At 44.4% G+C, this 14,510-nt stretch overlaps 1 protein-coding gene across 2 annotated transcripts in view; it reads right to left on the bottom strand.

Annotated features, from left to right (window-relative positions):
* ZNRF2 (zinc and ring finger 2) overlaps positions 1-12,627 on the bottom strand; it is a 46,505-nt gene extending 33,878 nt beyond the window's left edge. Inside the window, exon 1 of one of the 2 annotated variants that reach the window (XR_002325850.2) lies at positions 11,858-12,627. Coding sequence is in view for 1 of the 2 variants with exons in the window: in XM_020993217.2 (XP_020848876.1) it covers positions 11,858-12,293 (436 nt within the window). In the remaining variant the exon portion in view is untranslated. The remainder of the gene's footprint in view (positions 1-11,857) is intronic. The other variant, XM_020993217.2, reaches the window with a different exon arrangement.
* Between the last annotated feature and the right edge of the window lie 1,883 nt (positions 12,628-14,510).

Below are 14,510 nucleotides of genomic sequence, written 5' to 3'. Positions count from 1 at the left end.
CACTTTTTAAAAAGTGTCTAAGTAGCTGAAATGGAGACTGAGGGCAGGATTCCTAGCTGCAAGATATGATAGGACTGCTACTAGCAGCTAGGTGGCACAGTGGATAAGGAAAGATGAGTCCAAATCCAGCCTCAGATACTTTCTAGCTGTGTGACCCTGGGCAAGTCACTTAACCTGTTTGTCTTGGTATCCTCATCTGTATATGAGATTGACCAAAATGACAAAACAGGAAAATGATAAATGTTGGAGAAGATGTAGGAAAATTGGAACACTAATGCATTGTTGGTGGAGTTGTGAATGATCCAACCATTTTGGAGAGCAATTTGGAACTATGTCCAAAGGGATATATCCCAAAGAGATCATAAAAATGGGGAAAGGACCCACATGTACAAAAATATTTATAGCGGCTCTTTTTGTGGTGGCAAAGAACTGGAAATTGAGAGGATGCCCATCAATTGGGGAATGACTGAACAAGTTGTGGCATACAAATGTAATGGAATACTATTGTGCTAGAAGAAACAATGAGCAGGCGGACTTCAGGAAAACCTGGAAAGACTTGTATGGTCTGATGCTGAGTGAAGTGAACAGAACCAGGAGAATGTTACACACAGTAACAGCCACATTGTGTGATGACTAACTTTGACAGACTTAGCCCTTCTCAGCAATGCAAGGATCTAAGATCTCCAAAGGTTTCATGATGAAAAATCCTATCCATATCCAAAGAAAGAACTATGGCGTTTGAATGCAGATTGAAGCATACTATTTGCTATTTTTTTCTTCTGTTGTGTTTTGTTTCCTCTTTCTGGTGGTTCCCCCTATTGGTTCTAATTCTTACTTACAACATGACTAGTGTGAAAATGTTTAACAGGAATGTATATGTAGAGCCTATCAGATTGTATGCTGTCTTGGGGAGGGAGGGAGGGAGGGGCAGAAAATTTAAAACTCAAGCTTATGAAAGTGAATGCTGAAAACTAAAATTAAAAAAAAACTGACCCAAAAAAAACCCTCAAGAAAAATAAAGTTAAAAAAATTATTCTCATCTGTAAACTGGGGATAATAAAGTACCAACTTCTGAGGTTTGTCACAGGGATCAAATGTGATAAAAAATTGCAAAGTGCTTACACAGCACCTTGCACTTAGTAAGTGCTCTATACATATCAGCTATTGTCATCATAATGATCATCACATCTGGTTCAGAGGATATGGACAAAGACAGGATACAGGAAAAGCTTAGTTCAAATTTTATCTACACCTCTTTCAACAGGGCAGAAGAAATAGGGCGGGCGTGTGCTCACACACACAGAGAAAGAAATGTGGTCTCATTATGGAACCACTCCATGTCATGTTTCCACAGAACCCATTCACGACATTAGTTGGGTATTTGTCTGTATGTGGAATACAGCACAGAACAAAAAAGGCAGCCAAAGAACATGAAATGAGATGAACTTTTTTCCTGGGCCATCCTTAGACCCTATACATTACACCTCAGCTCTTTTGTTCAGTATATTTCTACTAACAACCTTGACTGAGTTTCTCAGCCCACAGTAGTTTAGAAGAATCAAATTATAAGAGACTGTTTAAAAAAAAAAAGAGGGTCAATATTTAGAAGCCTTGGCAGCTGACCATGAGGGACAGAACCTAGATCTTTCTTAAGACACAAAGAGCAGGGGCAGCTAGGTGGGCAGTGGATACAGCACTGGCCCTGGATTCAGAAGGACCTGAGCTCAGATCCGGCCTCAGACACATAATACTTACTAGCTGCATGACTCTGGGCACGTCACTTAACCCCACTGCCTAGCCGAAAGAAAAAAAAAGACACAAAGAGCAGATAAGAACTCTTTGGGCACCTCAATCTACAAATACCTTCACAATCCTTAAAGATATCACTATATTACAGCACATTAATGATCATGAAAATGAGTCAACAAAACTAGGATAAATCATCTTAACTGTACTGTTTAAGACCAGAAAGTCACTGGGGCAGCTAGGTGGTGCAGTGGATAGAGCACTGGCCCTGGATCTAGGAGGACCAGAGTTCAAATCCGGTCTCAAACCAAACACTTGACACTTACTAGCCGTGTGACCCTGGGCAAGTCACTTAACCCCACTGGCTAACCAAAACCAAAAAAGGATCAGAAAGTCATGCCTTTAGTGCTATTTAGTTTATATGACTACATTCCTCTACAAATCTGTGCTTTATACTTAGCATACAAATGCATCATTTTGCCAACAAATGTTGCAGTAAAGAAACATGACACTTATTAAGGCTACTCTAATGTAGTAGAAAAGCATGCCAGCTGCAGTCAGATGACTGGCAATCAGTCCCAGGCCCCCTACCAACTGGGTAAACTTCTGTGGGTCTAAGTTTCCTCATCTGTGAAGAGGGAATACCTCTTAGTCTAACTGCCTCAAAGTGCTGTTATATTAAAAAAAGCAAAAATGTTAAAGTTATTAAAGGCTGACTACATGCAAGGAAACGGCCTAGGTACAAAATGGAGGGAGAAGGAAAGAAAACAGTGAGAAATAGTCTCTGCCCTGGAGAAACTTGTATTCTGCTGGGGAGGGAAAAAGCCAACAGCTAAATAAATACAAAGTAACTTGCAGAGGGAGAAGGCACTGATAACTAAGGAGAAATACTTCCCATTGGAGGTGAGCCCAGAATGCATTCCAAGCCTGGGTGAATGAATACACAGAGTTGTTCAAGGAACAGCTAGTAGACAAGTTTGTCCGGAATGGACTGTCCCAGAGTGGGAGGAACAGGAAATAAGGTTGAAAAAGTAGAATGGCACCATATCTCTGGAGGACTTTAAATGCTGGGATAAGAGGAATTTGCGTTTTATCTTTAGAGAGCTAGTAATGTTTTTTGATAAGGGGAAAGAAGTCAGGTCAGAGCTCTAGGAAAATAGTTTTTGGTTCTGCTATGCAGGATAGATTAGAGGGGAACAGCATAGAAGAAAGGAGGTTATGCTAAGGGAATCTGCCATGTGGCAGGAGATAAAGGCGCTGCTGCCAAAGGGTTTGACCTCAAGGGTAGTGGGGACTCTCAAAGCTTGAAGAAAGGAGGGAGGGTTAGGGGAAAGAGGGGTTCTATTTTGAAAATGTTGGGTTTGGTAGAGCATCCAAGGAAAAAATCCGGTCTGGATATACACATCTTGGATGTACTTGGAGAAAGACCATGGAACTCAAAAGAGCTAACAAATCACCTTGAAAGAAGGAAAGAGAAAAGGCCCAGGACACAGCCCTGGTGCGGGCATCCAGACTAAGTCAGGACAGGGTGACAGACCCAGAACAGGCGATGAGAAGTGGTCAGAAAGGTAGGGAGAGAAGAGGGAGTCAACAGAACTGAAAGCTGTGCAGAAGTAGGAGCAGGTCTTAGAAGGGCCATGGAATTGACCAGTTGAGAGCACTGGTAAACTTGGAAGGGAAGAGTTCATTCAAATGGTGGGTTCAGAAATCGGAATAAGGGAGTGAAAATTAAATTTATTACTAAGTGAAATTATGTTACCTGAATAACTCATGCGATACTTAAGATCCCCAACAAGACATTAATGTATATAGAACTTTATGTAACAGAAATGTATCCAGTTTTAAGTGCCAAGTAACACATTATAACATTTTTTCCGACACAAATTTGATTATCCAAAATTCTCATGAAATATTTGCTAAGTTATGGTGCTGTCCACTGTTAGGAGACCTATTTCTTGTAATTGACTTTTATTATCTGTGCTATCATAAATACTCTTAACTAGATACTTAAATACTGTTGGATTTTATTGGTTAGCTACCAAAGAATTAGATAAAGCATCTCTGAGAAGGACAAATGTTGATAGATCTTCAAAATACTTTGAACCTTTTCAGTGGGAAGAGAAGCAGAAAGCCAAAATTTAGTCATGCAAATGCACTGGGTTTGGAATTCTTTTACAGGATTCATAGATGTCCAGGGAATACCAACCAAGTTGTCTTACTAGGTGCAAAAATACTTAAGAACCCCAGGCCTAAACAGATGCAAAGTATGATGAATTACAACACTACTTTAAGAGCTTGCAACCTACCTTCCTTTCAAATTTTGAAGAAACCATACTGGACAGTCATGAAGCACTCCTTACCAAAATGTTGTTGTTGTTGTTTTTTGTGAGGCAATAGGAATTAAGTGACTTGCCCAGGGTCACACAGCTAGTAAGTGTCATGTGTCTGAGGCCAAATTTGAACTCGGGTCCTCTTAACTCCAAGGCCAGAGCTCTATCTACTGTGCCACCTAGCTGCCCCCCAAAATGTTTTACAATTTATAACTTTCTCACTTACCTTTCTCACACCACTACTATATGATCTATTTTAAAATGTCAAATGTTAAGACTCTTTTATTATATTTAAATGTATTTGTGCCAAAGGGCCAGAAGCATAAATGTGGCCTCTCAGAACCACTGATTATGGAAATCTTCACACAACCTGGCCCCCAACTGCTGTAATTTGTAATCAATCTAGACTAGAGGTGGGGACCCTGCGGCCTTGAGGTCACATGTGACCAAGCTGCAAAAGTTTGGATGAGGACCTAGAAAGCCATATGTGGCCTCAAGGCCACAGGGTCCCCAACCCTGGTCTAGAGTGAACACTATGTTTGTTATTTGCATAAAGCTAATATTCTTCTGTATAATAAAGCAATAAGCTTCTGTTTTAGCAAACTTTTGAAATACAAAACTGCAGCTGATGAGAAACTTCTTTAAAAAAGCATTCTATCTGTATTATACATGGATCAATAATTAGTATTTCTCAAAGCATTAAAAATGCTATTTGTTCAAATCACTACAAATTCCACAAAAGTAGGTTATTATTCCAAAACATTTTTTTAAAAATATTAAAATTTTGAATCATCATAGAGCTCATTTTTAGAAGGAAGTGAAAACACTATCCAAAAAACAAAAACCAACACAAAGCTGACCAAGTTTCATCCATACTTGACAGCCTAGGAAGGAGGAAGAGTTATGGCCAGGCCCTGTGTAAGAAGCCTGATTTGTTTACACTCTTTCATTTTGCTGACCAAGTACAAGACAGCTCAAGTGGTTTCAGATAAGCCAGGCAGTGTAGTTAAATGTGTTGATGGACAATCCACAGACACATAAGAAAATATGTTAATAAAGTACTGAGTGACAAGAAAATTCTAAAATAGAAATTCAACCAATAAATTCATGCAAAAGAATGAGATAAAAATGTACTCTTGGTCAATATTTAAACTACATTTTCTTTAATTTTTAAGCATTTCAACAACAGTGAAAGTAGATACACAATCCATTAGAGACTGTATGTGTTGACAGATAAGGTCAGTGCTTTAATATCAATTTAGACATATGAACATTGAAAACTTCCACACAGATCTCAGGAAAAAATACTGTTCACTCAATGACATAACTGAGCCAAGGACTTATAAAAATTGCTTCCGTATTTCCTTCTGGACCATTAAGTCACTTTGAAATCTCATCTGGCAAGCAGATCTATATATTCCAAGTCACTGATCTTCACAGAAACACTGAAAAGTTAGTTATCTAAAACATTCTCTTGAAAAGCCTTTAGTGAGATCCAGTGCTGAGCAGAATGCCTGGCACATAGTAGGGTCTATGGATTATTAACTATCTGTGGATCAGTGACAAAATTCTCCTTTCACCCCAAGCAGGGATGGGGTGGGGGTGACAGGAGTTTGGCTGCAGGAACTGCACTTTCTTATGGGAGTTGTAGAAGCAGCCAGTGGTACAAGAACCACTTCATTATATTATATTACAGAAATTTTTAAAAGCAAAAACCCTGACATTGACAGGGGTGGGGGACAGAATAACCCTGACATCACTGCTATCTAAAGAAAAGAACTCAATGATAAAGAATTCTTGTGAAACTGTGTGTGGGCCATATTTTGCCCAGAGTAGGCTCTTCACAAGTGTATGCTGAAGAAGCAGCCTTCTCCTTCCTCTGTAGATTGAGGTGCTGGCTCTCAAAATACTGAGGCTTGGGCTAGCTCAGCCCAAGTACACCCTTCACAAGTGATGAGCAGTTCAATAATGGGAAGGGAATTATGGTCCTATCAAAATGAATCAATGATTAAAAGAGACCAATCTGTCTGGATATACAGATTCCATTTTAAACTGTTGAGTTTTAAGAATAAGCATGGAAATGCTCACGAGGCTAACCTGCCCAAAGAGGCTCCAACTAGTTAGTCATAAACTGACCCTAACCAACTGCCCTGGGGAAATCTAGTTGATTTTCCTTCCCTTTCAAGCCTGAATGTACACTGCAGAAGCTGTGGTCATCATCTTGGACTGCAATCATTCACACCACAAATCTCATATGGAACAAACGGAAAGTGGTTTTTGCCCCATACACAACAGTACACGAGTTTCACACATGATAAAAATGACATAACAAGAAGAGATAAATCCATTTCACCCCTTGTCTCTACTTCTACCAGTTCTTAGACAGTTTGAGGTTATAACTTAGAAACACAAATATTAAGAGCTAGCAGTGATCTAGACAGACTATCCAATGCCATCTTTACAGATATGTAAACTGAGGCCCAGTAAGATTAAGTGACTTGCCCAAGGCCTAAGAGCAGACAGTGGTACATAAAACCTGTCCTGGTTCCCAGTTTAATACAAGGTTTTGGGACATATCTGCAGTCCAGAAAGGTATCCACTTTGGTTGAATTTGACACAAACTGGAAAGGGAAAAAAAGATTGTGTAACCTCACCATTGTAGAGTAGGGGGTTCTGCATTTTTGTGTGTGTTCTGAACCAATCTGGCAGTCTGGCCAAGCCTATAGACCACTATGAGGAATAATTTTTAAAGCACAAATGACACAAGACTGCCAAGGAAACAAAGTCCTACGGTTTCTTTCACAAACCCAGGCTCAGAGAAAGCCTAATGACTGATGTCCAGGGTCCCACAGCAATACGTATGAGAAGCAGGCTTGAACTCCAGGCAGCTTGTGGCCCAGGCCTGCTCTGAGCCCACTCTGCCTCTCAAATCCATCCAACAGGGAGAATCACTCAGAGGACACAAGAAAGCAGGAGTCCTGGATTCCCATTCCAGCTTTCACTGCTTAGCTATGTAACCTGCATAATCCCAGGGTCTCGGCTTCATTTGGGTAAAACAGGAAGGAAGAGGGGAAAAAAGCATCACCTCCTAGACTTTGAAACTTGACTCTGCACCTGCCCTCAGTCAGAGTCCAAGCAAAATTGGGTCCAGCACTCCTCAATGTCACCAAAAGCCCCCGTGCAGTGTCTTAGGCCTATTTTTCTTTCTGTCCTCAACAAAGATCAAGGGAGGTAACGGCTATGTTGTCAAAAATTATTCAAAGTCAAAAAGAAGGTAAGACTCCAGTTCTAGGCCATTTTGAAAGGCCAGCAGGGTTTCACACTCTAATATGGAATCATAACAATCTTAGAACTTCCTATAATATAGACTTAACATTTCTTTGGTACTTTATGGCTACAAAACATTTTCCGTAATTTAACCCTTAAATCTTACTTCGAGAATTCAGGGCTCCCTCACTTATGGCATTTTTCCTAGGGCCCACTGCAAATTTTAACTAAGCTTACTTTACATATTAATACCTGTTCATAATCTAATATAATACTTGGAAGTAGTAAAGCTGCTTGCAAACATTCTGCGCTGTGAGTTTTCACTAACTTAGAAAGGTCTCTTCAGCTTTAGGTCAACAAGTTATTGACTACACATTTTCAGGAAGCTTAGTGGGCTATGTAAGTATATTTGAAAAGTTTCTTCCCTCCCCAATCCATCCTCCTCACAGCTGCCAAAATGATTCTCCTCCTTTATGGGAGGGAGGGAATATAGCACCTCCTGTGCCAGGCACCATGCCAAGTACTTTACAAATATTATTTCATTTGATCCTTACACCAGCCCTAGGAGGGAGGTGCTGTTACTCTGCCCACTTCACAGTTTAGGAAACTGAGACAAACAGAGGTTATGAGCCCTACTCCAGGCCCAGTGCTCTACGACTACATTGCTTAGCTTCTGCCTTGTGGCCACCACACCCCTCTTCTGCTATATTCCACTGTCTCCCTACCACTTCTAGGACCAGACATAAGCTCTCTCTTTTTTGGCATGCAAAGCCCTTCACAATCTGACTCCCACCTGCCTTTGCAGCATTATACAGTACTCCTCACAATGCTCCTCAAAGATTTCCAGCCTCAGTAGCTCTGAAATGAAGGCATATCCCTCCCCACCTTTGCCACTTAGAATCCCTGGTTTCCTTGGGATGAGGCTTAAAGGATACCTTCCTCATGAAGCCTCAGCTGATTTCCCCCTCCACCCCCAACAACATTGCATTCATTCTGTATGAATTGTTTATGCATGTATAGTTTATACATCCACATGTGTTGTCTCCTCCCTTAGAATGGAGGCTCTTCTGAGGTCAAGAATTGTTTCACTTGTCTTTGTGCCCTCTTGCTTAGCACAGAGCTTAGCACTCTTTAAGAGTTATACTATCATCAAAACCATCTGGTATAGGCTAAGCAGAGAGACAGACCAATGGAATAAACTAGAGAAGGGAGATTGAGAAACAGAACTCAATAACCTGCTGCTTGATAAAGTAGAAAACAAATTATGAGGGGAAAAAAACCTCCTTATTCAATAAAAACTGCTGGGAAAACTGGTAAGCAGTCTGGCAGAAAATAGGCTTACACCAACACCTTAACCAGTATATTCCACAATACACTCTAAATGGATATGTGACCTTAATATTAAAGATCATACCATAAAAAATTTAGAAGAGAAACAGATCATATACCTTTCACAGCTATAGGTTAGGAGATGTGTTCTTAACCAAATGAGAGATAAAAGCAATTACAAAAGATAAAATGGGTAACTGATTACTTGAAACAAAGTTTCTGCACAGACAATATTAATTCATCCAGGATAAGAAGGGAAGTGGTCAAATGGGAAAAAAAGTTTGTCTCAGTTTTCCTGGATAAAGGTTTGATATCCAAAATAAACAAATAACTAACAAATAAAAACAAATGTATGTGTATAATGTATATACAAAACTAATAGCCATTCCCCAGTAGACAAGTGGTCAAAGGATAAAAACAAACACTTCTCAAAAGAATTACAAAGTATTAATAACCACATGAAAAAAAAGTTCCAAATCATTAATAAAAGAAATGCAAATCAAAACAACCCTGAACTTTCAACTTACACTCTGCAAATTGGCAAAAATGGCAACAGTGAATCACTTTTGGAGGGGTTATGGGAAGGCAGGCACACTAATACATTGTTGGTGGAGCTGTGAAGTCATCCAACCATTTTGGAAAGCAATTTAGAATTACACAACTAAAAGGACTAAAATGTCAACACCCTTTGAACCAGAGATCCCCTTACTGGACTTACACCCCAAGGAAGCCATCCAGTAGGACAAAAAAAGTCCCCATATACTTCAGAATATTTATAGCATCACTTTTTTCCTAATGGTTAAGAATTAGAAACAAAGTAGGGGCCATCAGCTGAAGAATGGGCAACCATACCGTGGTACATGAATGTAATAGAATCTTACTGTGCTGTAAGAAATGTGTGATGACTGCAGAGAGGCAAGGTAACATCAACATGAACTGATAAGCCAAGAAAACCACATACTCAATGACCACAACAATGTAGATGGAAAGAGCCACATATTGAAAAAACAAAGGTAAATGTGACAAAACTATAAAAATCAAGCAAGACCTGAATGAAGAGGGACAAGACACCCACCCAATACCCCCTCCTGGAAGCAGAGTGTCCACAAATGGCACACATTATGAGTATATTTGAACTTCTTCAAGGTATCGATTGTGTTGACTTTTTTTTTTCTTCTCTAAAAAAAATATTGTCATATTGGATGGCTCTCTTGGAGGGAGAGGGGGTGGGGTAATTATGGTGATGTAAGAAAAAAGTCAATACAAACTTAAAAGAATAAAAAGAGAGCTATGATAAATGCTTGGTGTTTGATTATCTGATTACCAGTTCAATTAAATGATCAGTAAAATTCCATTATATCAAATACTGTTACAAATGCATTATATCAAATTACTATTAAAGGACGACTTATCTATAATGAACACCTTCCAAGACATGGGAGCAACATTTTGCTGACCTAGTTCCACCAATAATCCTTTAGCAAGTAGGATGGATCACTTTTTCAGGGGCTCTTTCATTTTCCAAGTCATTCTTAAAATAAAAGTTACCCCAAGAATTCTATCTGCCCTACACAAGCAGCCATTCAAGTTCCTGACTGAGAGTAATCACAATTCCCTGTCTAACCCCAATTACCCAAAAGTCCCATACAAGGAGAAAAGGGGCGGTCATCTGCCTTGACGGTTCCCCAGTCAAGTTTGTTCAGTACCCTCTTTTTAAATCCTCCAATTTTGTTACATTTCTAGCTTTTGACTGGGAATGTAACTTATGTCTATTAAACCACTCCAGCTACAGGTGGAATTGTCATAATAGTATCTCTCCAATCAGAAACAACAAACTTGAACAAAGATTCATTGGGTCAAACTACTGTCCTTTTAAACTCCTTTACACCTACAACTTTTGACAGAAACACAGCGATTGTCAATTTCATCTACTATCCACAACTCCAGGGTTTTTTTTTAAGTGCTCACTGTCTTTCTTTCTGGGTGTAATACTTTTGCATTATTTTTTATTGTAATTAAATTATGGGAATAGCCACCGTTGCGCCAGAGACGTTTGTTGTGGTCAAACACATTTTCTTTTTCAAGAAAAAAATGACAAGAATATATCCCAAGCCCAGAAAGTCACAAGATTTCATTTATACAGAAAAAAAATTTCATAATCATTCTATTTAGAATGAGAAATACCAGGACTGGGCTCAGCACTTCCCTTTCCAACTACACTAATTTGAAAACTGAAACCGAAAACCAGCTCCATACTAACCTCTTGTGTATATTACAAATAAATGCAACAGGTTTTAAAGATTCTTTTCTTATTTCCCCCACAATCTCTGGCACATTTCTTGAACGGAGACATCATGCATATTTGTATTTAACACATTTTGTGACAACACCAAGAATTTGCTCTAACGGTGGTTCCAAACATGGTTTCAATGGCTTTGTCGTTTTGAGACGGAGCAGAAGACCGTAAAAGGCTATAGACAATTGATATTCCATTTTCCAAAAAAGTATCATCCCCTAACTTTAAAGTATTCCCATTCCTACTTAGGGCACCTAAGCCGCCCTGCCAAGCTTCCTTTTTACACACTAGCTTTTCCTGTACACCAACCATTCTCCTGTGTCCTTTTTAAAATAACATCTTGGTCAAAGGGATTTCAAGAATTTTGTTTTCAAAACGTTCCGAGATGTGGAAAGGAGCAGATTCATATTAACTAGTATTGTGCTCGAGGTAAAAAGAAAAGCAATAAATACATCATCCATTAAACTCTAAATTACACGAGTAGGTATAAATACAGGGGGGGAATCATCTACCCCAAGTCCTGTCCCAGCAGGGACGGCCCCCGCCTAGCTTCCGTAAGCCACACAGCCCGAATCACCAGGTGGGTCCATTTTCCCACGCTTGGGGGTCTAGGGGTAAAGTCACTTCGTGATCCTCCCCTCCCCCGCCCCCAATTTCCTCGTCAAGTGCATCTGCATTGTCCGGCGATCCCTAAATATCTCCCTGCACGTGACACTGGTAGGAAAAGTGCCAAAGTTCCGACAGCAGGAAGCTTCGGGGGCAGAGCCCTGGGAAGGCAGCCCCGGGTCACAATCGCGCCCCTGCCGGACTGTCCGAGCTGGGGGCCGGGTGGGGGGAGGCCGAGGCTGGGGGTCAAGGCCAAGGGCGCGCACGTGCCCAGCCGACTCACCTCCGAACATGTGCGGGGAGAGGTGCGCCGGTAGAGAGCCGATCACGAGGCGGGGCCCGCCGGCGGCCGAGCGGCCCTCGTCGGGGGTGCTGTTCACCGAGTCCTGCGAGCCGTACGGGCCGCTGCTGCTGCTACTGCTGGGGATGTGGAAGGCGGACTGCGCCGCCCGGGCCCCGCCGCCACCTCCTCCTCCTCCTCCACCGCTGCCCCCGCCGCCGCCGCCCACGGATCGGGCGCCCCCCCGGGGTCCCGCGGCCGGGCCCGAGGCGGCCGGAGCCGGGGCCGGGGCGGGGGCGGCGGCCGAGCCCGAGGCGGCCGACCCGGGGGCCGGGGGCGCGGGCGCGCGGGCCCGCACCGCGCCGCCGGCCGAGGGCAGGTCAGAGCCCGAGTAGGCGCGGGCACGGCCGTTGGCGGCGGCGCTCTGCTTGGCGCCCATAGCCGCGCCGGGCCGGGGCCGGAGCCTCAGGTGGGCCGGAGCCGCCGCGCCCAGGAGCCGCCGGGGCCGCCGCTAGGTGAGGCCGCTGTCCCCTCCCCGGGCCTCGGCACCGCCTCCTCCTCGACTGGGACTGGGACCAAGAGCGCCGCCGCCTCCGCCTCCGCTGCTGCTCCCGCTGTCGCCGCCGCTGCTGCTGCCTCCGCCACCAGCGCCCGCCGCCGCCGCCATTCTCCGCGGCCGCCGCCTCCTCCTTCTGTAGCCTCCGCCGCCCCAGGCCTGGGGGGAGGCGCCCGCCCGCCCGCTGCCGCCGCTGCCGCCGCCGCCGGGCCGCCTGCCCCCCGCCCCAGGCTCCGCCCCCTCCGGAGCGACGCCCCGCCCCCCGACGGCCGCCTCCTCGAGACTCCCGGCAACCGCCGCCGCGCCCCCAGTAACGTGCCGCCGCCGGGGCCAAGTGCGAGGGCGGAGGAGGGGGGCGCCGCCGGCCGCGGGGGCGCGGGAGAGCCCCGGGCAGGACAAATGTAGGGCCGTCCTGGCCGTCGCCGGCTGTGGACATTCCTCCTCTTTGCGGGTCGCAGTTCACCACCCCCTTACACCCCTTCCTCCAACACATTGATTTCCGCGCCCCAGACTTCCCGCCCCTCTGCTAAGCTAAGGTACAGTCCGCTCAGGAGGAGCTGCTGCTGGCTGAGCAGGAGATGGACACGCCACTGCCCCGCCCCTTTCCCCGGCCTTTCCACCCCGGGCCAGGCCGAGTCTAGTACAATCCGCCCCCGAGGGCACGCCGGGGGCAGGGTGGGATGACGGACAGGCCTATGGCCCCGCCCCCTGCTCTCCAAGGTGAGCGGTCCTCGGGCGCAGCCCCCGCCCCTTCCGCGGGCCGAACGCTGATTGGCCGGTGGGCGCAGCCCGTCTGAGGCCCGCCCACAACTGGAAGCGCCCTCCCTTCGGGCCCCCTGCGGCGAGCATGCGGTCCCTGGTTGGGGAGGCTGCTTCTGGGAATTGCTTTGTGTGTTTTGTGGAGAGTGTGGGGGATGGCTGTTAGGCCATCGGGAATCCCCCAGCCCTCGGGGGAACGTTGGCCCTAGGAAGTCGCAGCATCAGCTTGGCGGTAGCGGTGTGACCTTGGGCGAGCCTGACCTCCAATCTATTCTGTCCCTAGCTTGTTTTGTCTCCCCCGTTAGACTGGGAGCTCCTTGAGGACAGGGACTGAGCTTTGCAGTGCCAGGTAAATAGTAGGTGTCTAATGAATGCTTATTGACTGACCGAGTCGCGTAATCTCACTTGTAAAATAAGGAGGTTGGGCTAAATGAACACCCAAATCGCTGAGACTCCTGTGCAGTCTGGCTTCCAGGGCCATGAGGTCTACCCCTGTGCCTGAAGCTTGAATCTATAATACGTGGCCATTCTGGGAGGGGAGCAGACCGTAGTACCACCTTTTCCATTCTGTTTAATTAAAATTATTTAATTAAAATATGCACTTAATAAGTGCCAGGCACTGTGCATAAGCCCTGTGTTATTTTACAGATGAAAATAACATTTTATGGAGACTCCAGAAATTGGAATCCTGAGGATTGACTACCCTACCAAATCTAAATCTGCCTCTGGGCAACTTTCACTCAAAGCTCCTAGCTCTGTCCTTTGGGGCCAAGGAGGACAAATAGAATCTGTCTTCCAAACAAACAAAAAAAAAGGTCTTCCAAATACTTGAAACAAGCTATTTCTTCTCTTCTAAATTTTCTCTTGCCTAGGCAAAGCATATCCACTTCCTTCTACCTGCCCTTTGAGGGCCTGATCTTCAGCTCCTTCACCACCCTGGTCTCTGTCAATCCTCTTCTAAAAATCCTAGGCCCAGACCTGAGCACAGTCCAGCAGTCTGATCTGGGCAGATCTTTAAAATGTTTAAAATGTTCTTCTGCCTCCACTGTCATGAATGTTACTCAAAGTATTTCCTTTAAATGCTAATGAAAAGTTCACCAGCACAAAGAACAGCAAACTCACTGACTGCAGATACCGGAGCCACATAATCATTTCAGAGAGGATGGAGGTCAGATTCAGACCTAGACAGCCAGAAAGGGACAACCTCTAGGGATCCTGGGATCACCCCTGGGGGAAGCATGGTGAATCCAGACTGGCATAGTTGCAAAATTAGGCATGGGGACACCAGGTTCTCACCTTAGTGTGCCCCTTAAAATTTGCTTTGTGACCTTGGGCAAGTCA

This window comes from Phascolarctos cinereus, unplaced genomic scaffold (assembly GCF_003287225.1).
Source record: "Phascolarctos cinereus isolate Bilbo 61053 unplaced genomic scaffold, phaCin_HiC Scaffold_1;HRSCAF=81, whole genome shotgun sequence".
NCBI lineage: Eukaryota > Metazoa > Chordata > Mammalia > Diprotodontia > Phascolarctidae > Phascolarctos > Phascolarctos cinereus.
The sequence above is the reverse complement of the archived record's forward strand: the minus strand, read 5'-3'. Positions and strand labels throughout refer to the sequence as shown.